This window comes from Lycorma delicatula, chromosome 7 (assembly GCF_047948215.1).
Source record: "Lycorma delicatula isolate Av1 chromosome 7, ASM4794821v1, whole genome shotgun sequence".
NCBI classification, from domain to species: Eukaryota; Metazoa; Arthropoda; class Insecta; order Hemiptera; family Fulgoridae; genus Lycorma; species Lycorma delicatula.
This window is the reverse complement of record NC_134461.1, coordinates 12,416,241-12,440,362: the sequence shown is the minus strand read 5'-3', so window position 1 is coordinate 12,440,362 and position 24,122 is coordinate 12,416,241. Positions and strand designations below refer to the sequence as shown.

At 31.8% G+C, this 24,122-nt stretch overlaps 1 protein-coding gene across 4 annotated transcripts in view; it reads right to left on the bottom strand.

The window, feature by feature from the left end:
• The window catches only part of LOC142328183 (uncharacterized), a 165,101-nt gene that overhangs the window by 87,735 nt on the left and 53,244 nt on the right, over window positions 1-24,122 (bottom strand). For all 4 annotated transcript variants that reach the window (XM_075371744.1, XM_075371746.1, XM_075371747.1 and 1 more), the window contains exons 9-10: window positions 12,675-12,905; window positions 9,734-9,933 (exon numbers count right to left, since the gene is read on the bottom strand). In XM_075371744.1, coding sequence (XP_075227859.1) covers window positions 9,734-9,933; window positions 12,675-12,905 — 431 coding nt within the window. The remainder of the gene's footprint in view (window positions 1-9,733; window positions 9,934-12,674; window positions 12,906-24,122) is intronic.

Genomic DNA, 24,122 nt, shown 5'->3' with positions numbered 1-24,122 from the left:
CAGGTCAGGTTGGAGATCTGTCAGAGACTTCTCAATCAATTCCGGCAAGAAGGGGATAATTTTCTGAGGCACATTGACACATGTGATGAGTGATGGGTCCATCATTATAATACATGAATACAGCTTACTATTGCCAGCAGCTACAGTCAACAAAAGCTGCCTACTGAAATAAAACATGGGGTTTGCCCATCAGAGATATCATTCTTCTCCATGACAACACCAGGCGACACTGCGATTTTGATAAGGGATAAATTGGAAAAACATACTAGGAATCCATCAACCACCCTCCCTACAATCCAGATTTGTCCCCCTGTGACTACTTTTTGTTTGTGCCCTTGAAAGAATCACTTGCAGGGGAATGATTTGAAAACAATGAAGATGTTGAAGAGTGCATGTGCAATTGGTCAATGACTCATACTCAAATTTTTTATGAACAAGGAATATTCAAGCTTCCAAATTCTTGGCAAAAGTGTGTAGATCATGCAGGAGACTATATAGAGAAATGATGAAGGTATGAATTGTGAACATTATTAATCAATAAATTTATAATAAAACAAATTACCGTTTATATTTGATTCACCCCGCATATTAATATTAAAATATATATATATATAGAAAAATGGTACGATGGTATATAATAAAAAATAAACATGGTTTCTTGACTCAAAGTCATAATCAGAATAATTAAATGTCAAAGGAGTATTCCATTTTAATTCAACAAATGATCAGTACATCACTATTTTTTTTTATTTTGATGATATTTGGTATATAACTATCCACCCTTTAGTGGCCAAAAATATGTCTTATGTAATAGACTATTTTCTAACTCACCAACAGGTAAAAGCAGCCATTTTCATAACGTTTTCCATGAGCTGTAGCATTCTTATTTTACATCATACAGAGGTCAAAAAGGGCTTTTTGGAAAGTGTAAAAATGGAACTTCATCTTAGTGTACTCAAAATTCATTTTGTTACATAACCAAATATTGTAAAGTTTAGAAGTTACGTTTAGAAATTGTTGTTTTCAAATTTTGGGCCCAAAATAAATAATGAAGGGCTTAGGGTAACAAGCCTGTTTTTACCTTTTAACTCTTGCATACTAGTAGTAATTATAACAAAAAAATTGGACTGTTACAAAGTGCCTTTCATTAAAAAAAAAGGCCATCAAATTGTAAGATTTTGAAAATGTCTCATTTTTGGGGCCCAAAAACCACATATGAGACAGGTGGCAAAAATCTGAAATGTTTACAGCAGTAAGGACTTTAAAATCATATAAAATTTATTTTGTTACTCAAAGGGGTTGATGAGTAATAAAGCCAACAAAGCCGCTAAAATACTGTTCCTTCAAACCATAAACAATGTATCCAAAAATACATTGTTCTGTATTTTTTTCAGATTATAAAGATTACAACCAAACTCATTAGAATCAATAAATTGATAATTAATAGTCGATTACAGAATGATAAAACAATTCAAATACATTAACAAGTTCTTCAACTCACTTTTATCTTATTTAACTCCTGCTAATGGAAGTTATGAATTAAATCTCGCACTTTTTAATAAACTTAACTAACATAACTTAGTGCTCCTGCTATTTTTTTATTGTGTAGAAATGATAGGTCCTCATTCATCTTTGGTGTAATGTTGTGTCTCTTCCAGTAGTTGATAGAAAAAGATCTGAAGGCGTGAGAATCTTTAAAATATTTTCCAGTTGAACCCATGTCTGATTATCCCTCCATTACTTCTTGAATGAAGTACCAGGACCCCTGCAGATATTCGATATTCTTCTTTTTTTCATGTATTTTGACTTCAATGACTTCGTCTAACCACCACTGGCTACGTATACGCAGCAAACAGAATTTTTACATTTTGGCTTTGCTAAACCTATAAAGCAATCAGAAACGCTAATGTCCTTCTGTACCAATACTAACGTAAATGTTTCTGATTCAGAGGTCGCCCGAACTTTCAGTACATTTCTGACTTGTTGGAAAATAACTGTGAAAGGTTCTTTTTTCTGGGACTGTTGGGATAACCTGATAACGAGAACTGAAGTATTCTTCAGTCTCATGAACATCTTTATTAGAGCAGAAAATAAATGTTATATTTTTAATATTGTCTTTGCAATAATTGTACATTTCAGATGGTGTAACAATTTGATTGTTGAATGTTCTTTGAAGGCTTGCATTAGTCACAGTCCTTTTTACAGTTCCAGCAATACATCACATGGTCCTTTTCCATGGTATGAGGCAAAAAAAATGCCATTCAGCTGCGATTTCAAAATTTTGACGGTAGAAAACATTTATGATTTTTTTGTTTTTATACTGGGCTGAGAAGCCATCAGAAAAATAAAAAAATTGTTTAACTTGTGGTACATGTTTTTACTTTATAAACTGCTTTTGGAAGCAGAAGAACGACATAGTATTGTACTTAAGTACTCACTAATTACACGGTAGCTTTGGCTTTGTAAAGTTCCTTCCTTTTTAAAACACAGGGTTATCATAAAAGAATGGTGCGGTTTCAGTAATTCTTAGGAAGATTGTAGGGAAATTTCTAGATGTTATATTGGTATCCCTGAAAGCCTCCAACCCAAAAGTTTGTTTATCAGCAGTTGTAACCACAATGTCAGTTCTTGTATTGTTGTTGCGGTGAGTTTAGTGAGTTACTATGTTCTCGGATAAAGACAAAACAAAGTGTGTTTTATTGATGGCTGAATGAATTCGGAAGAGATCCACCACATTAAAATAACATAACACGTTGGTTCAAACAATTCGAAGAAACTGGATCAGTTAAGAAACAGAAATCAACCGGCAGACCAAGTGTACTAGACAAAACGGTTGAACTAATTAGACATCAGCAATTAGAAGTCCTGGGAACTCCATCCCCCGTCGAAGCGTCGAATTAGGTATTCCAAAATCAACAGTTCACAAAGTTTTACATAAAAAAACTGAAATTACACGCTTATAAAATCCAGATACTGCAGGAATTGAAACCCGATGATAGTGTAAAACGTTACAATTTCGCTGTTGAAATGTTGGGCAGAATAAGTGAAAACAAATCATTTTTAGATGATATAATTTTTACAGACGAAGCTACATTCCATGTGAATGGATGTGTTAACAAAAACAATTCACGAATATGGGGCTCTGAAAACCCACACGCAATTATTGAGAAACAACGCGATTTCCCTAAAGTTATTGTTTGGTGTGGTGTGATTAAAAATCGTGTAATAGGGCCTTTCTTCTTTGCTGAAAAAACAATTAATGAAGTTGTGTATCTTGACATGTTAACAAATTATTGCTTTCCTCAGCTGGATGAACTCAAAAACATTCATCAACTTCATTTCCAAGAAGATGGTGCTCCACCGCACTTCAATGCATTGGTCACAGACGCTTTGAACGAAAAATTAGGAGATCGATGAATAGGCCAGCAAGGATCCATACTTTGGCCTCCAAGGAATCCAGACCTGACACCTTGCGATTTTTTCTTGTGGGGGTACATCAGAAGCGTTGTTTGTACACAAAAATTTCATGACCTAAACCACTTAAAAACAGGATTAATGAAGCAATGACAACCATTAATGAAGAAATGTTAACTAATGTTTGGAGAGAAGTTGAGTATCGTTTGGACATTTGTCGAACGACTAAGGGCGCATATATTGAAATTGATTAATTATGTAAAAAAATGTTTGAGACGACAAATTTGAAAATTAAAAAATTAAACTGTAAGTAATTCTGTTTTAATTTAAACCATGTTCAAAACCGCACCATTCTTTTATGATAACCCTGTACATAAGAAATGGTTGTACTGTGGCGTAAGTTTTTGACCAGTCCAGATATGACTAGACTTCATCCTGTATCACAAAAGGAAAATTTTGTGGGAAGTCTCCCATTACATTATATTCACCCTCCAACAAGTTTTCCTTTTTAATTTTGAGGAAATTAGCTATTTTTTTGTAACAAAATGATACCTTTTCAGATTATTTAAATCTTGAAATGGAAGAACTAGAGTAGTTATTTCACAAGTCAACAGAAACCCACTATTTAAAGATAATTTCAGAATCAAAATCATCCCAGCTCTCTTCCAGTAATCTGAGCACTTCATTAGTGCCTGGACATTTTTCATACTTTGACAGCATGCATGTTTCATCTTCTATATCACATACCACGGTTGAAAGAAAAATTTTATAATAAAATTTCATTTTTAGAGCAGGTAACATAAGTTTTACATTTTGATGGGTGACACACACACACACATACAAAAACTTAGTGAGTACCTAACCCACCACCCAGTACACAAAATTTAGGTCTTAAATCAGAAATTTTGAAAAACCAATTTTTTAATTTATGTTTTTCTTTGAAGGTTGTGAACAATTTTTTTAAGTTACATAAGATAAGCCTTTCTTGAATATTAATTTTCTTCCCGTCAACTTGTCTTATAGAAATACAATCTTTCTTGCCTGGCAACATTCAGCTGTGCTCATCATTATGGTAAAAATCTTGGGCACATTCAACACTTTCATCAATTATGTGACTGGGTTTTTTGCCGATTTTTGGCAAAATTCCACTTGTTTTAATAACTGTTTGAATTGACGAGCTAAATACTGACTAAACACTAAACACATTTTGAATTTTTTTAATGCTCCAGCTGTTTGGTAATAAACTTAAAATATTAATTTTTTCCTGGTATGATGTAACTGTTATCATTTTATCCTTTAATTTAATGATTAATTCTTCATATTCCCTACCTAAATCAGCATAATTTTGTGGTACTAAACTGGTTTCTTCTGTAGAAATATTTAAATCAAAGGAATCGTTTAATTTATAGGTAACTGACCCTGCTATTTTTGTAACTTTATTTTTTTAAATTGGTTCCTTCGCACTGCTCGATAATGTTTATACCCTAACAGGGGAAATGCCAAGTGCTGAACAAACTTTATTCACTGACTCGACTGTAACACATTGAGGCTTAAATATATCTTGACATTCTGGTTTGTTTTTTGTATCATCTTGTGATTTCTGTATTTTGTTTAAGCATTTTATACACAGTGCTCTGCCTGGAATTAATTTTAAATTTGGATTGCTTGTCGAAAGTGTCAAAGAGACTTCTTAATTGATTTAGTGTGACGGCTAAATGAGTCAGAACAACTTTTCCCATTAATATGAAAATATTTATCTAAATATTCAGTTTTATGAAACGTACACATTTTTTTGTTTCAGTACACCCACTTCTTAAAGATATCAATGTTATTTGCTGCTCAGTAAACTAAAATATTGTGCAATACTGAAGATCTATTCTAAGTCAATTTGTGACATACTGTTTCAGTGTGAATGCCAATTGAACACTCCATAAGCAACTTTTATAAAATGCAAGGTTCTTAGAAAAACAATTCAGTTAGTATAAATTATATAACTACCTACCAATTGCACCTCACTTTGTCTTATCCCAGTTTCTCTACAGCTAAGATAAAAATTTCTCTAATTAATAAAATTAAAAGATATTGTATAAAGGAGAAGTTCACTGCTAATAAAATTACTTTATAAACAAGTGTATATTACCTAATCACACTATTAACACTAGCAAAAATACAACACATCACATTGAAATCAAAACAGTAACTGAGTCTTCTATTATGTTTACATTCAGGATTACACAAACATTCATGTCCATGCATGTCTATTCACTTTCGTGTTTAATCATGAGTTTGTATGTATGAGTCATATTTTATGTATGAGTCATGGTAACAAACTACCTAGAATATATAAGCTATCTCATTACAGACATATCAAAATATTTTGTATAGTAGACCTACATTATTATCTGAAAAAATACATGCTGTGAAATTTTTAATAAAATAAATTTATATGGTTTTAAGTACCAGGTGTGTAAATAAGAAACCAAAATTTTTGTGTAGAAAATACACTTTATTGTATGAAAATGATAAAAAATATTTTATTAAATCTTGTCCATCACTAGCTATATATTTTCCCCATCTCTCTGAAAATTTATTAATGCCATGCCAAAAAAACTGTTGCTATTTTGAGGCAAACCAGTCATCAAGCCATTTTCGTACATTTTCATAAAGTGAAGCGCTGCTCAGCAAGTGCACATCCCACTGATGCAAATAAATAGTAGTCAGACAAAGCCAAGTCTGGTGAGTAAGCCGCGTGCAAAAGTACTTCCCAACTGAACGCCTGAATCGTTTCCTTGACCGGTTTTGCTGCTTGCGATGATGCATTATCATGAAGAAAAATTACTTTGTGTCGCCTTTTTTAATATTCTGGTCATTTTTCATGCAATGGTTGATTCAAATAGATCATTTGTTGTCGGTAGCGTTCAGTATTAACAGTTTCACCAGGTTTTAGCAGCTCATAATAGATCACAACCTTCTGATCCCACCAAACACAGAGCACGATGGTTCGCCTGGAGTTACCCATGATCTTTTACGCTTAGGATTCTCGAAATATATCCACTTTTCCATCACCTGTCACAATTCGATGGAGAAATGACTTTCTTTTGTACCCAGCGAGCAGCATTTTGCAAGTGGTTTTTGGTTTTCTTGCTGTCTTTCATTCACTTCATCTGGAACCCATTTTCCCACCTTCTGGATCTTTCCCATGGCTTTTAAATGTACAGAGATGGCTTCCCATGTTACATTTAATTATCTGAGAGTTGTTGTTGCGTTGCTTGTTTGAGTTGTTGTTGTTACATCATCCTCATCCAACAGTGTTTGCAATTCACTGTCTTTAAACTTTTTAGGTGGTTTTCCACATTCTTCGTTTCTCACATCAAAATTGTCACTTATGAATTTTTTAAACCACTCAAAGCATTGTGATTTACCAAGAGCATGCTCACCATAAGTTTCAACAAGCATTTGATGCGATTCTGCAGCAGTTTTCTTTAAATGATAATAGAAAATCAATGCTGTCTGCAAATCATAGTTTGTAGGTACAAAACTCAACATGTTCAACGCTAATTAAAACTATGCTGTTGTATGAAACTTGTATTGTTGGGAGTTAAAAATCTTTGTCAGCTGTCAAAGAAAAAAATGGCACCAATGATGTAGTTTGATGGTAACTACATTAACAGCTATGGCCATCTATGGGCAAATTCCAATTTCATATTTACACACCTGGTATATAAAAAGTACTTACGGCTATAAAAATTTCAGATTTTTGCCAACTGTTCCACATGTGGTTTATTGAGCCTCAAAAATGAGACATTTTACAATTTGGTGGCCTTTTTTTTAATGAAGGACACTCGGTAATAGTCTAATTTTTCCTTTATTTTACTACTAGTACCTAAGAGTTAAAAGGTGAAAAACAGGCCCGTTACCCTAAGCCCTTCATTATTTATTTTGGGCCCAAAATTAGAAAAAACAAAATTTTGTAAACGTAACTTCAATAAACATTACAAGATTTGATTTTAACAAAATGAATTTTAACTGCACTAAGAGGAAGTTCCATTTTTACACTTTCCAAAAAGCCCTTTTTGACCTCCGTATGATGTAAAATAAGAATGCTACAGCTCATGGAAAACGTGATGAAAATGGCTGCTTTTTACCTGTTGGCAAGTTAGAAAATAGTCTTACTCAAGAAAAATTTTTTTAAAAATACAATAAATATTTTTTTGGCCACTACAAGATGGGTAGTTATTATATACCAAATATCATCAAAATCAAAAATATTGATGCAATAAATTTTTTGAAATTTGTTGAATTAAAATGGAATAACCCCCCCCCCCCTAAAAAAAATCTATACAAACTAAAAGAAAAGTGCTCCACTGAAATTTTTCACAATATTAATACCCTTAGATTTATCAGAAATAAAATATAACTAAATAATTTAACAATTAATATAGTTCACCTTACCAGCAGCATGTTGATATGTTCTCTAGATCTTTCAGCTTACTTCCATACAGTATACTCATGAGTATACTAGTAGGACTGGTCAGTCATGACTGTTTTTAAATTTTAACTATGATTTTTTAAACTTTGACTCTAATGCATTAATTTTAACTCCTGATTATGGCTTCCAAGTACGCCAAAAGATCTAAAGAACATATCAACGTGTTGGTAAGGTGGATTATATTAATTGTTTATTTATTTAACATATCAGCGATACCATGTTTGAGAAATTGAAATATAACTAATATTAACAATTTGAATCATCAAAATTAACCTATTTATAGTTTGATAATTCGTTTTGCTGCTCAGCCATACAAATATAAAGTTCAGAGAAAATATATACCTAAGAAACATCATACAGTTGAACACAAGCTATATTCAGGTACAAAATACGAGGGCTGTTTTTTTTTTCAATCTCTCATCATGCATCTAAGTAAACAAGAGATAGGCGGGTGCCAGGTCTGCACATTGTGTGACTGCATTGCCCTCCCATCACAACTCTGACATTGCTGGCTCCATTGCATCAGTCAAGCTACAGGCAATTGAACATGGTCACTACAATCGATGCTTGCACCTAGTGTGAGATGCAAAGAGTGACACATTTTCTGCAAGCAGAAAGATGTAGCGCTGCTGAAATCTATCGCAGAATGAGCCTAGTGTACGGTGAAAACTTTACGAGTGATGGTAGGAATGGAAATTACGAGGAATGGCACAGAGGAAATTTAAAGAAGGGTGAATGGACTTCCATGACAAAAGTGGACAAGTGGACAAGAACGCAAGTCTGTTGCTACTGTACGTCTGGCTGAGCGTGTTGATTTGTCTGCAACAAACGGTGGTTTACAATAAGAAATTTCAAGGTCTTCTTTGTACACAATTATAACTAAAGACCTAAAATACCGGAAACTGTGTGCATGTTGGGTCCCAAAAACATTGACTGATGATTATAAAACACAGCAAATGGCATCAGCTTTAATGTTTCTCACGCTTTATGATAATGAGGAGGAAGAGTTTTTAAAGACTATTATCATTACTGGTGATGAGACTTGGATCCAGTAAGACAATCCAGAAACCAAAGAACAGTCTTAAGCAGTCGATGCACACTTCTCCAAATAAGCCAAAATAGTTCAAACAGACACTGAGCAGCAGGAAAACAATGGCTACAGTTTTTTGGGACCGTAAAGGTGGCTTGCTAGTAGACCTTATGGAGCAGAGGAAAACAATAACAAAGGAAGTTTATTGTGAATCTTTACATCACCTCTGCAGAGAAATCCAGAATAAATGCAGAGGGATGCTCTCATCCGATTGGTTTTGATCCACGACCGCAATATGTCAACGTGACAGAAGACCTTCTCAAACAATTCCAAGTGGGAAGTTTTTGACCATCCAATGTATAGTCCAGACTTAGCACCTAGCAATTTTCACCTCTTACGAGAATTGAAAGCATGATTGGGCAGACAATGTTTCACCACCAACAAAGAACTTCAAGAAGCTATCAAGACATACCTTATCTCAACGATGACAAACTTCTGTGAAGAAGACATCGGAAAGCTGGTATCAGGATACAATAAATGCTTCAATCGTTTTGGCAATTCTGTAGAAAAATAAGTTAAGACGCTACTTAACATTTAGTAATAACATTATTTTATGTCAATGTGTCTTTTTTTATAGCCCACACAGGGTTGAAAAAAACAGCCCTCGTAAAATAAAATCTCACTTTTCATTAACACACTGAAACATAACATACATATTTAATAAATTACTGGAATTAAAATATGAAACGCTACACATTAACAGAAGCATTCAAAATGTAGCTTAATTTGTAAATACTAACTCAAGATCCTCCATCATCTTGTCAAGTTTCCCATATTCACTACCGAGCTGAATCCAAAACTTATGCGGAGTAGACACTTCACTAACTCTAATTTCAAAAAGTCTTTTGAAATCAGATATTTCAGGTAATTGTTGGTTTGTATATCTATCACCAGAGCCACAAACTTCTTCTGGATACAAACAAGATAATACAGCCAATAACTGTAATAAACAAAGAAAATTTTAAATTATAGTTATCAATTCAAAATAAATGAAATACAATTCAGTGTATCTATTACTGTGAAAGACCAAAATTAGAGAATGTTAATATTCTCCGGTGAATGTCAACATATACCAAACACGTCAGTCAAAGACCAAGATATTTGCTTATTAGGACCTTCACTGGTATATGTCCAAATACCAATAAGCTCTGGTAGTGGTCAAAACTACAACAAGAACTTAAAATAATCACCCAATATCAATCTCTAAGATAAACAGATTACAAGAAATCCTTGTAAAAAAAAAGGAAGTTTAAATTTAATCAAAACGTAACCTACGCTCGCATCGCTACCGCATTCAGTATGCACTGATGGTGGAAAGTTGAATAAAAATATTTTTATAAGAAAATTGAACAAAGGACAAGCCATCTGACCATTTATTTGTATCATTATCGTTCATCCATGCTGTTAACATTTTCTGTATATACTGATTTCTAAAATGCTGAAAATTTGATTAAACTTTTTTATAAATGCAGTGAATTTGATTAATTGTCTCCAATGTTTGAGAATAACATATACAACTTGTATATTTTTTAATGTCAGACGGGGTTAGCAAGCAAAGCGATCGTAGGTAGTGTTTGGCTTAAATTTAAACTTCCTTTCATTTACAAGGGTTTCTTGTAATCTATTTACCTAGGAGATTGGTATCAGGTGATTTTTTTTAATTTCTAGTTATAGTTTCAACCTCCACCAAAGCTTTCCTGTGATTGTCGGCACATACCAGCAAAGGTCTAAATAAGAAAATATTTTGATCTTTCACTGATTATTTGGCATGTGTTGACATTCACTGGAGGAATATCGACTTTTGCCAGATACCGGTTTTTCACATTAACATATCCTTAACAACCTATGATTCTACAATTAAAATAATACAGATTATGAAAATAAAAGAAAAGAATAACAAAAGATTAGAATTAAAAATAGCTGAATCCGTATTTAATGGCCTAATTTAAAGAGATCACACCTGTAATTTAAATATAAGCTAGGTACATTTTTCATTTATGAGGAAAACTGGATAGCATCAGACTTTTTCAGCCGACCATCCCAGACATTGTTTTAACTATGAATTAAGAAAAAATCTACCAGTACAGGTATATACATTAATCCAGAAATAAAGGCATATCTAACTTTAAGGCAAAATTTAAGAAAATATTTTATCATTAAATTTTATGTTTTTTTTTTTTTTTTTTTTTTTTTTAATTTTGTACTTAATCAATACTTCCACATCATCACTTTTTACATTTAATTTACATTTACATCCCACTGTTGTAGTTTTCTGTTGTCAGTCCATTTTACAAACTGCTGACTGCAAACTGGAATTTGTAATTTGAAAACTTCTAAGTTTTCCATTCTTTAAGGTTAAAAGATAAAGATGAAAATCATTTGTAGTAAGGTCTTGACTACTGGGTAGATGATTGAAAACCTCCCAACAAATCCTAGGTTGTAGCAGTAGCACGGGGTCAAACATGGTCATGAATAAGTTTAATTAATAATACCATGACAAAGTTTCAGCACATTTAATTTTGGAAAGTATACTGTAGTCTTTTTAAGTGTTTCACAATACTGATCGGAATTTATTACAATACCTTTTAGTATGAATTACACTAAAAGAATATCCCTACAATCTCAGGAGATCATCTCCATGAGTTTTCAAAAAATTTTTTATAAAAGTTAAAATATCATTCAAGCAACAGATGGTTGCTCTGTAAGATGAAATGGGGCAATGAGGTCTCGTCATCTACAATAGTCTGAATGAAGATCATCTCCATCCTGTGTTATATTACTGCAAAAGTGTGATACTACTACAAAAATGTTATTGCAGGTCCCATACTTCTAATTTTATGTCTGATGGACTGCCATGGAACCTAGAATGTTCTAATATAATTCTAAAAGAAAAAATAAGAAACAATTAAGAAAAATGTAAATTTCTACAGTTATGCATTTTGTCCTGCATGTATTTTTTTTTTAAATAGCTAAGACTTCTGTGACAAGTAATGGCTGTCCCAGTTGAGGTATGCCATGAAACCTTTCATACCATTTTCCTACATTCTGTTCATTCATTACTGTATCACCATGCACCTGCTTTAACTGAAATAAATATCAGCAATTCTTACTTTCTAGGTATTCAAAAATCGAATGATACAGCAATCACAACTGGAAAAGTTTTCCATAATAAAATTTGTTTTATGATCCATAACATAAATAAAAGTACAGTATATTTTAGGCAAGTAATGCCAGAAGACAAAAAAAGGACAGATTAAGATGTATTAATTTTACAGCAGGGAAGAGTACCTTGCAGCTACTGTTTGCAAACAGTTTGCCATTACTTAATTATTCTCAAACGATTGATAACTATCCACAGTAGGTCATGGAACTAATCACCTGTAGATACAGAAAGGCTACTACATAATGAAAGTACAGTAACTATGAAAGTTACTAAATATTTCATTTTTTGAAAGCATTACAAGCATTACTCAGAATCAAACTTAACAAAATTTAAAACCACAGGCTACAGGCACAGTCCACACAGATTATTAATAATAAACAAAACAATAATAATAAATCAATGGAATTGCTAAAAAGAAATACAATTTTAGGCATAATCACCTAATAATAAAATCAAATTTTAATAAATTTTTGTGAGTAAAAATAATTTTTAATAGTACAAAAATTAAATAAACCAACCTTTTCATCATCAGGTAAAGGAGGTAGAAGTTCAACATCATTACCCTTAGCAAATGAAAAAGCCAGTTCTTTTAAATTATCATCATGAAAATTTCTGATATTATCTTTAGCATATAATAATATTTTGTCTTTAACTTTACGCTGATGTATATAATCGCTCATGTTATTAACAAGTGATTCGACAGAAGTAAAACCAATAGTCTGCATAGGTAACACTCTTCCATACACCTCCTAGAAAAACAAAAACACCATTGAAAATAAACTACCATATTAAGAACTCACAAACTGTATTAAATACAGTAAAACTTAAATGTTAGAAGCTTAAATGACCAACATAAATATAGTATGTATAATTAATGATAATAGGTGATGATAATGGATGAATGATGACAATTATAATAGGTGCACAACGAAGTTATGTGGTGTCCACATCAGATTTTTTTATCATAACAAAGGAAAACATTGCTGCCATATTTATATTTATATTTTGCCCAAATGCAGTATCCGAATATTTTGTAATACTTTTAACATTGTCAGGCAGGCTGATTATTTTCTTAAAAACACACAAAGCAATGTCATCAGAACCTCTGCCCCTAATCACTTCATGCTGCATAAAACATTCTGTGGCCTCATCCAATGAGCAGTCACATATACATATGGTTAGATTGTACACAGATAAAAGTCTCTTATAGTAAGCAATGGCTGTAGAAATGAATGGTGCCAGGAGAAATTGTAAATCAAAGCCAACACTCTTTTGGTAGAATTTTCCTTGACACATAATTTGTTTCCTTTTTGCATTTGTAACTGCTACATGAAGATGATTGCCATGAAGGTTTGAAATATTTTCACGCTCTACTTTGTTAGAACAGTATTTTTTTAACATTTTTAAATCGGTCACAAACTTTGCTCATGTCAATATATGGTTTCTTAAACTTGAGCCCTGTACGATTAAATAAATTTCCAAACACATTGTAACTGGCCCATCGGCTTTTGCCTTGTCATTTTCTGAATCTTACATACTCATTGTGCATAATTTTTATGTTTAAATAACTTGGAAAAAATACTTCATTTGGAGAATCTGTTCGAGAGTAGTGCTACAGTGCTTACGATAGTAATCAATGAAACATTTAATTTCAATTCATTCTTCAACTAATCTATTTTTAGGACAATGACGACCCTTCTACCCAGCACATGAAATGCGGTTGAAAAAGCTCACAAGTTATGTACGAGAAAATTTATCTTGCCGATGTACATGCATAAACATTTCCTTGCAATCTTTAATTTTGAAGTTCAAACAGTCACATTATACTCAATTGTAATCATTCTGTTACGAATGTTTTCAACAGCTTTTTTTATTCTTTGTGTCTCACTGACAAACATTCTACTGCACAGAATTCTTTCATCTTTTACCTCTTTTGGTTTATTTATGTACTCATTAAATATTGCTTCTTGATGGTTTTGATTTCATCTTTCAAAACATTTCATTCTGCAGCGATGGTCAACTGTACTTAATATTTTAGCTGGAAACATCTTATCTCTTCTATTCGTGTAGGACACCACCGCTTCTTTCTTCTTACTCTTTTCTTCTCATTTTCAAATGCCTTTCTTCCTTTTTAGCACAGAGCCTGCTGTTAAAATACCATGCACTAGAGATCCATGTGGCTCATCTTATGCACATATTATTGTAATATTAAAGTGCATGCTGGTTAATGTAAGTTTATATTAAAAGTGTCTATTTTATAATATGTAAATACTAGCCAATTATCATTTCTTTCAAACATTTTTTTATTGAATTCAACTTAATTAAACTTTTTTCTACAAAGATGGAAATAATATTGTGGTTAGAATAATTTATATTAAATATTTTTACATGTGATAATATTTTTTCAAATAATTTGTAATAAATAAGCCCATATTTTATTTTAATGGCAAATTGTTTGTAAAACATAAAAAATCCACATTGCTGCAGCTGATAGTAAGATTTTACGGTTTTATTTAGTTTTCAACAGTAAGCTGTTTACTTCTTCAATTGTAAATAACTTTAGTATTACAATATTAATTACTCCACCAGGTTAATCTAATGGTGAACTTGTCATCACAAATCAGCTGATTTTGAAGTTGAGAGTTCTAAGGTTCAACAAATCCTAGTAAAGGCAGTTAGTTATTTTATATGGATCTGTATACTAGATCGTGAATATTGGTGGTTAGGTTTCAATTAACAACACATCTTTCAGGAATGGTCAACCTGACTGTATAATACTGATTACATTTCCATTTATATTCATACATATCACCCTCATTCATTCTCTTAAGTAATATCTTACAGTGGTTCCAGAGGGTAAACAGAAAAAAGTGTTATAAATATTAATAAATATTTCATAATAAAAATTTATTTTTCAGAAGATTATTTGATTACTATAAGAAAGTCAATTTGTAATAAAAAATGGATTTTTTTCTCCAATTAACTCATTACTGGACTTAAATTTCATGTTCTGTACTTATCATTATCACATGCCATGATAAATGCCAAGTATAATGACTGGAGTTAGCGTGATGCCTACAAAACGTAAAAATGTGCTGTTTAATGCAAGGAATACAAAATGTTTATACCATCTCTATATAAAATAACAACAATATTATAGCAATTACAATATTGTGTAACTTTCAATATACTCTAAGTACTATTTTATGTAAATGGCAAAACAAGATATGCTTACTTATAATATTCTGCCACCTTAAAAATAAAATGCTAAAATTATATTTTATCAGATGACAGAATAAGATAAACTGACATATAAACTTTTGAAATCTTCTGTAATACAGCAAAGTGTAAGATAAAAAGATGGCAAAGCTACACAATTTGATATACTTGCTTATGCCACTTTTGAATTAACAGTTATATAATTCTATCAGATGTCAAAACTGTACATGTAAACATATAATTTTTGGTCACCTTTAAGTTTTCAGGAAAACAAGGAAAGTAGGAGATAACAAAAATATATTTAAGACTTATAAAGTTATGCCACCTTTGAAAATAAGAAAAAACCTGATATGGACATCACATGACTTCCTTCTACGCGTGTTTAATTACATATCCACATTGTTTTACAATCAGATATTAATAATTATTAATAAATCAATATAATTAAATTAAAAAAAAAAAGAAAAGGAAATTAAGTCTGATTCGAACTGATGTGCCTTCCCCTAGTACGATCCAAATATTTCATTAATTAAAATTTTATTTTAATCTAACTCTGGAACCAATGAAAATAAGTACCATTTATAATATATCGTTGAAAAGCTCTCAATGAGGGCCGATTACTGCAATTAAGAAAAGGCCAAAATCCAAATCTTTTGGATAATTTTTTTCAGGGATGGTCAAAATGGATATTTTCATTGAAAAATGAAAACCGAAATTTTTTGTGATCACAATACTTCCTTTACTTCACGCAAGGAAGTAAAAAGGAACATACAAGGAACGACCACAGATAATATATCAGTAACCATTGCTGGTAGACATACAAGAATTTCCCATCTTTGTACGGAAATATGGAAATACTCATTCAAAAAAAATGTGACATATCAGCTTCTGTATTCTGACCACAGATTTGCCCTCTTTACTTTATTTGGAGGGATAAGATCCAAAACCTCAATTGTGGCGATTAAGACACTGTTTATTGCAGCAACCAGAAAGGAAATGGTGCACAGACACCCTGCTATCAGATAATACAGAAATTCACTCATTCTATCAAGATTTCAGTATCTATGAAGGATCTAGCAAGACAAGACCTACATTGACAGAACCAATAATGGGGCTGGAACATCAAAAACAAGAAAAACCAATGAGAAAGGACAACTTATCCATCACTGGTACACTACCATTTTGCCCAGGACTGAGGCATGTAATTTGCACAATCTGTTTCCATTTTTTTTTTATTTCCAGCAGAATTATATGTCCTGACATCTTTCCATATTTTTTTTACTTAGATCAACTGTAATTTTTACTCTTTCCCATCCTCTTCTATTTGCATCTTCCAGCACTATTTTTTTTTTTTTTAATCAGCTTTCTTCTCTCATATACCTCCAAGTCATTTACCTTTCCTATTCTGAATTGTTCCAATTACTTCTTCACATTGGTTTTTTTTCTTTAAATAACTATTTATCACTAACTAAAATCGGATAATGGAAGGCAAGAACATTGTAAAAATATAACAAATTCAAAGAATCATTAAAAATTTTTGCATAATACATATATAATAACCATGTGTACAAAACTGTTCTTAATTTTAAATAAACATCTAATATATATTTAGTTTATTTCTCTAACTGTGTGTGGAGATATTGAATACATAATATAATGTTCCCACACAATGGATTAGATCTCACATTTCCCTTTACTTGCCTCAGTCTTTTTTATAATCGATACATGTAAAGTACTTAAGATACAATAATGACTTTTAGTCAGGTTTGCTGTCCCTAAATAATAATGTTTATTATACAACCAGTTCTTGTAGATAAACAAAGTGAAGGTTTTCCTTGTGGATATATTTGGAAAACAGTTTCTAAATTTTTAAAAATTATGTGAAGATGAAGTAGTAATTTTTCAAAAGCGCTACTTATTTGGAAGCATTCAACGCTTCATCAGGTTGCTTAATGCAGTCAGTATATTGTTTTAGTTATAAAAAATTATAATTTATTTATTCTCTTAGTAACTACAGGCTGAAGCCTAATTAATTCATATTCTTCTTTTGTGAAGGAGAAATAAATAAAAATGCTAAATGTGATCCAAACTTTAAACCCACAACCTTCCAGATAAAAGGGAGTTTGTGGATTTTTGTGGCAGAAGTGTACATGTTATTATTAACATTAATTTGCATGTAATAAATACCCTCAGCATACCAAAAAATACCCACAAGTATTAAAATAAGTGAAAATAGTCTTCAATAAGCGTTACATTGGTAGATAAAAACAAATTAAGATAAATTTCAAACACAAAAGAGAGAATAAATTCACAAAATGATTTAATGCAGCCATTAAAAAAAGACTGATCAAAGAACTAAAAATATGGAATAGAACCAGTAACAGTAAGTCAATTCCTTTATTAATAAAATTAAAAAGATTAACTCCCATAATTGGTGTGCACTATGTATCAAAATAGCAGTATATAATCAAAACTTTCTTAATTTTTCCAATATTATAAAAACAGCCTGTGGAAACCCCTTCACCAAAATATTATTATCTAATAAACAATATACACATTGTTTTTACAAAAACATCATTTTAGATTAATAAGAAAAATAAAATAATTTTTTTTCTACTTTGTTAAATGAGGTTACATTTAACAACTATATAGTTGTAAAAAAAAAAATCAATAGTCCATGAAGAAACCATTAAACAACTTCTGATGTAATAGAAGTAGTAAGTAAACTCTTAATAACAAACAAATACACTGCTTTCTGTGATAAGAGTGATAGTACCTTCATCAGAATTCAAAAGAGGATCAAACTACATTTTGTATACAATAAAAGGTTTCCATATTATACTCCTATGAAATAAGCTTTAAGTTTATACAGTCGTTAGTAAAACGGGAAAATTTAAAAGCTTGGTTATTCATTTGTCATTCGGATGAAGAAGCCAAACTTGATGTATAATACACCTAATAACTATTAAGTAACACCTAATACTATTAAGTAAATATGGAACAGTAGTCAGGTGCGCATCATGCTTTCTGAGTTAAATCGTTTTATAAAATCGGTGACTCCATGACAATTGTTTAATAGTTATTTCACAATCAGATTAATATTCCACATCACGGGCAGGTACATCTGTTCATGTAATTAACTTACAGTAGTCTTAGAAAATCGGGTTCACATTAAATTTTTTTTTTTTTTTTTTTGTCTTCAGTCATTTGACTGGTTTGATGCAGCTCTCCAAGATTCCCTATCTAGTGCTAGTCGTTTCATTTCAGTATACCCTCTACATCCTACATCCCCAACAATTTGTTTTACATACTCCAAACGTGGCCTGCCTACACAATTTTTCCCTTCTACCTGTCCTTCCAATATTAAAGCGACTATTCCAGGATGCCTTAGTATGTGGCCTATAAGTCTGTCTCTTCTTTTAACTATATTTTTCCAAATGCTTCTTTCTTCATCTATTTGCCGCAATACCTCTTCATTTGTCACTTTATCCACCCATCTGATTTTTAACATTCTCCTATAGCACCACATTTCAAAAGCTTCTAATCTTTTCTTCTCAGATATTCCGATTGTCCAAGTTTCACTTCCATATAAAGCGACACTCCAAACATACACTTTCAAAAATCTTTTCCTGACATTTAAATTAATTTTTGATGTAAACAAATTATATTTCTTACTGAAGGCTCGTTTAGCTTGTGCTATTCGGCAATTTATATCGCTCCTGCTTCATCCATCTTTAGTAATTTTACTTCCCAAATAACAAAATTCTTCTACCTCCATAATCTTTTCTCCTCCTATTTTCACATTCAGCGGTTCATCTTTGTTATTTCTACTACATTTCATTACTTTTGTTTTGTTCTTGTTTATTTTCATGTGATAGTTCTTGCGTAGGACTTCATCTATGCCGTTCATTGTTTCTTCTAAATCCTTTTTACTCTCGGCTAGAATTACTATATCATCAGCAAATCGTAGCATCTTTATCTTTTCACCTTGTACTGTTACTCCGAATCTAAATTGTTCTTTAACATCATTAACTGCTAGTTCCATGTAAAGATTAAAAAGTAACAGAGATAGGGAACATCCTTGTCAGACTCCCTTTCTTATTAGGGCTTCTTTCTTATGTTCTTCAATTGTTATTGTTGCTGTTTGGTTCCTGTACATGTTAGCAATTGTTCTTCTATCTCTGTATTTGAACCCTAATTTTTTTAAAACTCTGAACATTATATTCCAATCTACGTTATCGAAAGCCTTTTCTAGGTCTATAAACGCCAAGTATGTTGGTTTGTTTTTCTTTAATCTTCCTTCTACTATTAATCTGAGGCCTAAAATTGCTCCCCTTGTCCCTATACTTTTTCTGAAACCAAATTGGTCTTCTCCTAACACTTCTTCCACTCTCCTCTCAATTCTTCTGTATAAAATTCTAGTTAAGATTTTTGATGCATGACTAGTTAAACTCATTGTTCTATATTCTTCACATTTATCTGCCCCTGCTTTCTTTGGTATCATAACTATAACACTTTTTTTGAAGTCTGATGGAAATTCCCCTTTTTCATAAATATTACACACCAGTTTGTATAATCTATCAATCGCTTCCTCACCTGCACTGCGCAGTAATTCTACAGGTATTCCGTCTATTCCAGGAGCCTTTCTGCCATTTAAATCTTTTAATGCTCTCTTAAATTCAGATCTCAGTATTGTTTCTCCCATTTCATCCTCCTCAACTTCCTCTTTTTCCTCTATAACACCATTTTCTAATTCATTTCCTCCGTATAACTCTTCAATATATTCCACCCATCTATCGATTTTACCTTTCGTATTATATATTGGTTTACCATCTTTGTTTAACACATTATTAGATTTTAATTTATGTACCCCAAAATTTTCCTTAACTTTCCTGTATGCTCCGTCTATTTTACCAATGTTCATTTCTCTTTCCACTTCTGAACACTTTTCTTTAATCCACTTTTCTTTCGCCAGTTTGCACTTCCTATTTATAGCATTTCTTAATTGCCGATAGTTCCTTTTACTTTCTTCATCATTAGCATTCTTATATTTTCTACGTTCATCCATCAGCTGCAATATATCGTCTGAAACCCAAGGTTTTCTACCAGTTCTCTTTATTCCGCCTAAGTTTGCTTCTGCTGATTTAATAATTTCCTTTTCAACATTCTCCCATTCTTCTTCTACATTTTCTACCTTATCTTTTTTTCTCAGACCTCTTGCGATGTCCTCCTCAAAAATCTTCTTTACCCCCTCTTCCTCAAGCTTCTCTAAATTCCACCAATTCATCTGACAACTTTTCTTCAGGTTTTTAAACCCCAATCTACATTATCACCAAATTATGGTCGCTATCAATTTCTGCTCCAGGGTAAGTTTTGCAGTCAACAAGTTGATTTCTAAATCTTTGCTTAACCATGATATAATCTATCTGATACCTTGCAGTATCGCCTGGCTTTTTCCAAGTGTATATTCTTCTATTATGATTTTTAAATTGGGTGTTGGCAATTACTAAATTATACTTCGTACATTAAATTAAAAATATAAAGAAGCAGCAGAAAGTGTTAGAATGCCAGAAAACATTGAGAGTTCAAATTGACGTAACACAATCTAAAACAGTTCTTGATTAAACAGGTTTCTCATGGAAATTTCACTTTCAAATTCCCTGACCTGTTTTCAAAAATTTCCCTTGCCCTCGACTTATCAAACAAATCATCTCTTCCATGCAGTAAATTTTATTCCATGACAAAAAGGAAAATGAACAAATTCTCATTATTTAATATGGCCTCCACGATCCCCATAGCCGTCTATATGCCTCCTTTTTATTAATACAAAATTAATTGGATACAAAACTAAGAAATCAGAATTAAATTTTTAAAAAATGTATAAAAGTAATATGTACATCCTATAAAATGAAGAAGGGCGTAATTTCTGGTCGATTGTACTTAATACGCAAGGAACTAGATTACTAACTTCAAATGAAATAACTGCACTGAGGAAGTAAAAAATAATATAAATTAACTTTGAATGTAAGGTATTTACAAGTAATAAAATAAATTAAATTCGGGTAAACTTCAAATAGAAACTAAAACTTTACAGATGAACTAAAGAACCTAATACACTGACTAGGTCAATGTACAACTCATTGTACATGTACTTTAAAATAACTAGTATATGTAAAAATGTAACCAAATAAACTTTAAATAGGAAATTAAGGGCAAACAAAATTAACCTCAGTTGACTTTGCATAGGAACTAAACGATAATATAAACTACCAGCCAGACAACTAAAAAATAAAGGAACAGAATAAATTCTTTTTAATAACAACATACAGGAAGAAAATATAAATTATTTGAACTTAGGATAAGGCAAAAACCAGAAATACTTCTTTTGACACTGCAATACACCCAGAGTTCACTTCAAAGAATCCTCTAACTTTTGAATCTTTAAGTTTATTGCCTCTTCTTCAAACTGCTGTTTAATTCTAGACACTTTTCTTTCTTGGTGTAGGTTTTTTAACAGAATCCTCATTTTTGATTTATTAGGAATATCACCCTCTTCTTTGGTCTTCGTTTCTTTACTTTTTTCCTAATAAGTCATATTGCTTTCTCACCCATACGTCAGCGATCAACATTTTCTGATCTATTTTAACTCTCTTGGAACCTCTATAAAATTTCAGACCATCATAAGCAATCCTTTAGTCCACAATACTTTGTTCTTTTTGCTTTTCAGAAAGTAGAGGTTTGTTCACAGAAAATCCAAAATCCATATTATGTGGAAAAATTAGTGCTAGTTTCACAACTTCCCACAACTCAGAATATTTTGTTATTACAAGTCATGGAAACATAAAAATCATTTAGTTTTATTTCTTCTTTGTCTGCATCATGAAGAGCATCTAAAAAAGTAACAAATCTCCTTTGAGACCACTCTTTGCTTCATTACAGAGGGAGTCATACTGAATTTTAGTTTTTCAGCCCTACCTTCTGAAATTCTATTTTTTTCACAGAGAACATCAAGAAGACTGTTCATTTGTTTTTTTCCAAGATCAGGTTTTGAAATAATCAGTTCAGGATTTAGAGAAGACAGTCCAGCAACACCTTTCAACTTCAACTTTCAACTTTTAAAAAATGAGATTTTTTCACTAGAAAAATCTTGCACCGGTTTCTAAAGTTTAGTAAGCCCAACTCAGACGTAAGTTTTACATTTTTTAGATGTTTTACAGCTGGAAACCAACATAAACATTTTTGATTAAGTTTTCACTATTTTCTAGGTTCATAGTCTGCTTCCAGAACTAACAGATTTCAAGACATCTCATTTCACACAGCGTGCCATTAAACTTTTCATGAAATCCAACATGCTATTGTGAAGATAAGGTGAGAGAGGATAACAGCTTTGAAATCTCAAAAGAGGCTCACATATAGCAGATATAGCCCTAAAATAGGACAACTTGCACTTCAGAAACGTATCTGCAAAATGGTTTTGTAATGACTTGTATAGTTTACTATGTACAAGTTTTGATTTATTTATAAACTTTGTTGTCACCTAGTATTTTTAGAGCTCTATCAAAACACATGTCATTCTCAAGCCAAATGTACAGTTTGTTTAATACTTGTTTAATACCCTTCAAAACTGATTTGTGTTAAATAACACTGTTGGCTCAGATGGACAGAGATGCCACATTCTTCTACAGTAAGCCGGTATTTTTTTTATCACACCACTAACTGCAGCTGTAACCAATTATAGAAATTCAAGGTACAATAATTTTTGGAAAAATAATTACTTACCTCACTTCCAGATCACAGATTTTTAATAATTCATAGATGATATTGCAACAACATACCAATGTCTGTGAATAAAACGCATGCTCTAAAGGATTTTTACCAAAATTTACAGACTTTTTACAATTTTTTGAAATTTTCCCGACTTTTGGCTTATTTTCAAAAACTTCCCTGACTTTCCCTTACCTAAACCAATTTTCCTGACTTTCCAGATCTGTGAGAACCCTTTTAAATATGCATTAAATAAAATACATAGAATAAATGCATAAAATATCTGTGAACTATTGATTCTTCAAATCTTACATAAGCACTTACGTTTTCACCCCCCAATAAAACTCAAAGTGTTTAGGAATTAAAACATGATTTAGTTGCTTACATGAATTTTTTCAAGAAATGTTGCAGCATTTGGATTGTGATGAAAACTTAATCCATCTTATTAAATAGCTTTATAAATATGCAGAATAGTCAATACATTGGAGCATCAAAAACCCACTTCATTTACATGAGAAACTGTTGCATAAACTGAAGTCACAAATGAGGTGTGCACTTTTGTCAACAGGCATTACTGTGCCATTCCTTTTTTAAGATGAGCAGAAACACTACAACCATTACTGTAATGTGTTACAAAAGCAGGGTTACAACATTTCTGAGACAAGAATTAGTTTGATTTTCACAAATTATGTGGTTCCAACAAGATGGTGTTACAAGTCATGAACTGATTTGACTGATGCAAATGATTTGATGGTGAAGAATTGATTTGTTCACATGCAATTTTTTTCTTTGCGGTTTTCTCAAGAGCAAGGTCAATAAGTCAAGTGACTGAAACATTAGTGGAACTAAAATTAAAAGTTCAAGAATTTTTTCATTGTTTTTTTTTTGTTTTTGTTTTACTGGGTGAAAAATGCTTTTGCATTACCATCACCTGGACATGATATATTTCTTGTAAAAATAGTTAAAAATTGAAAATTAAAACT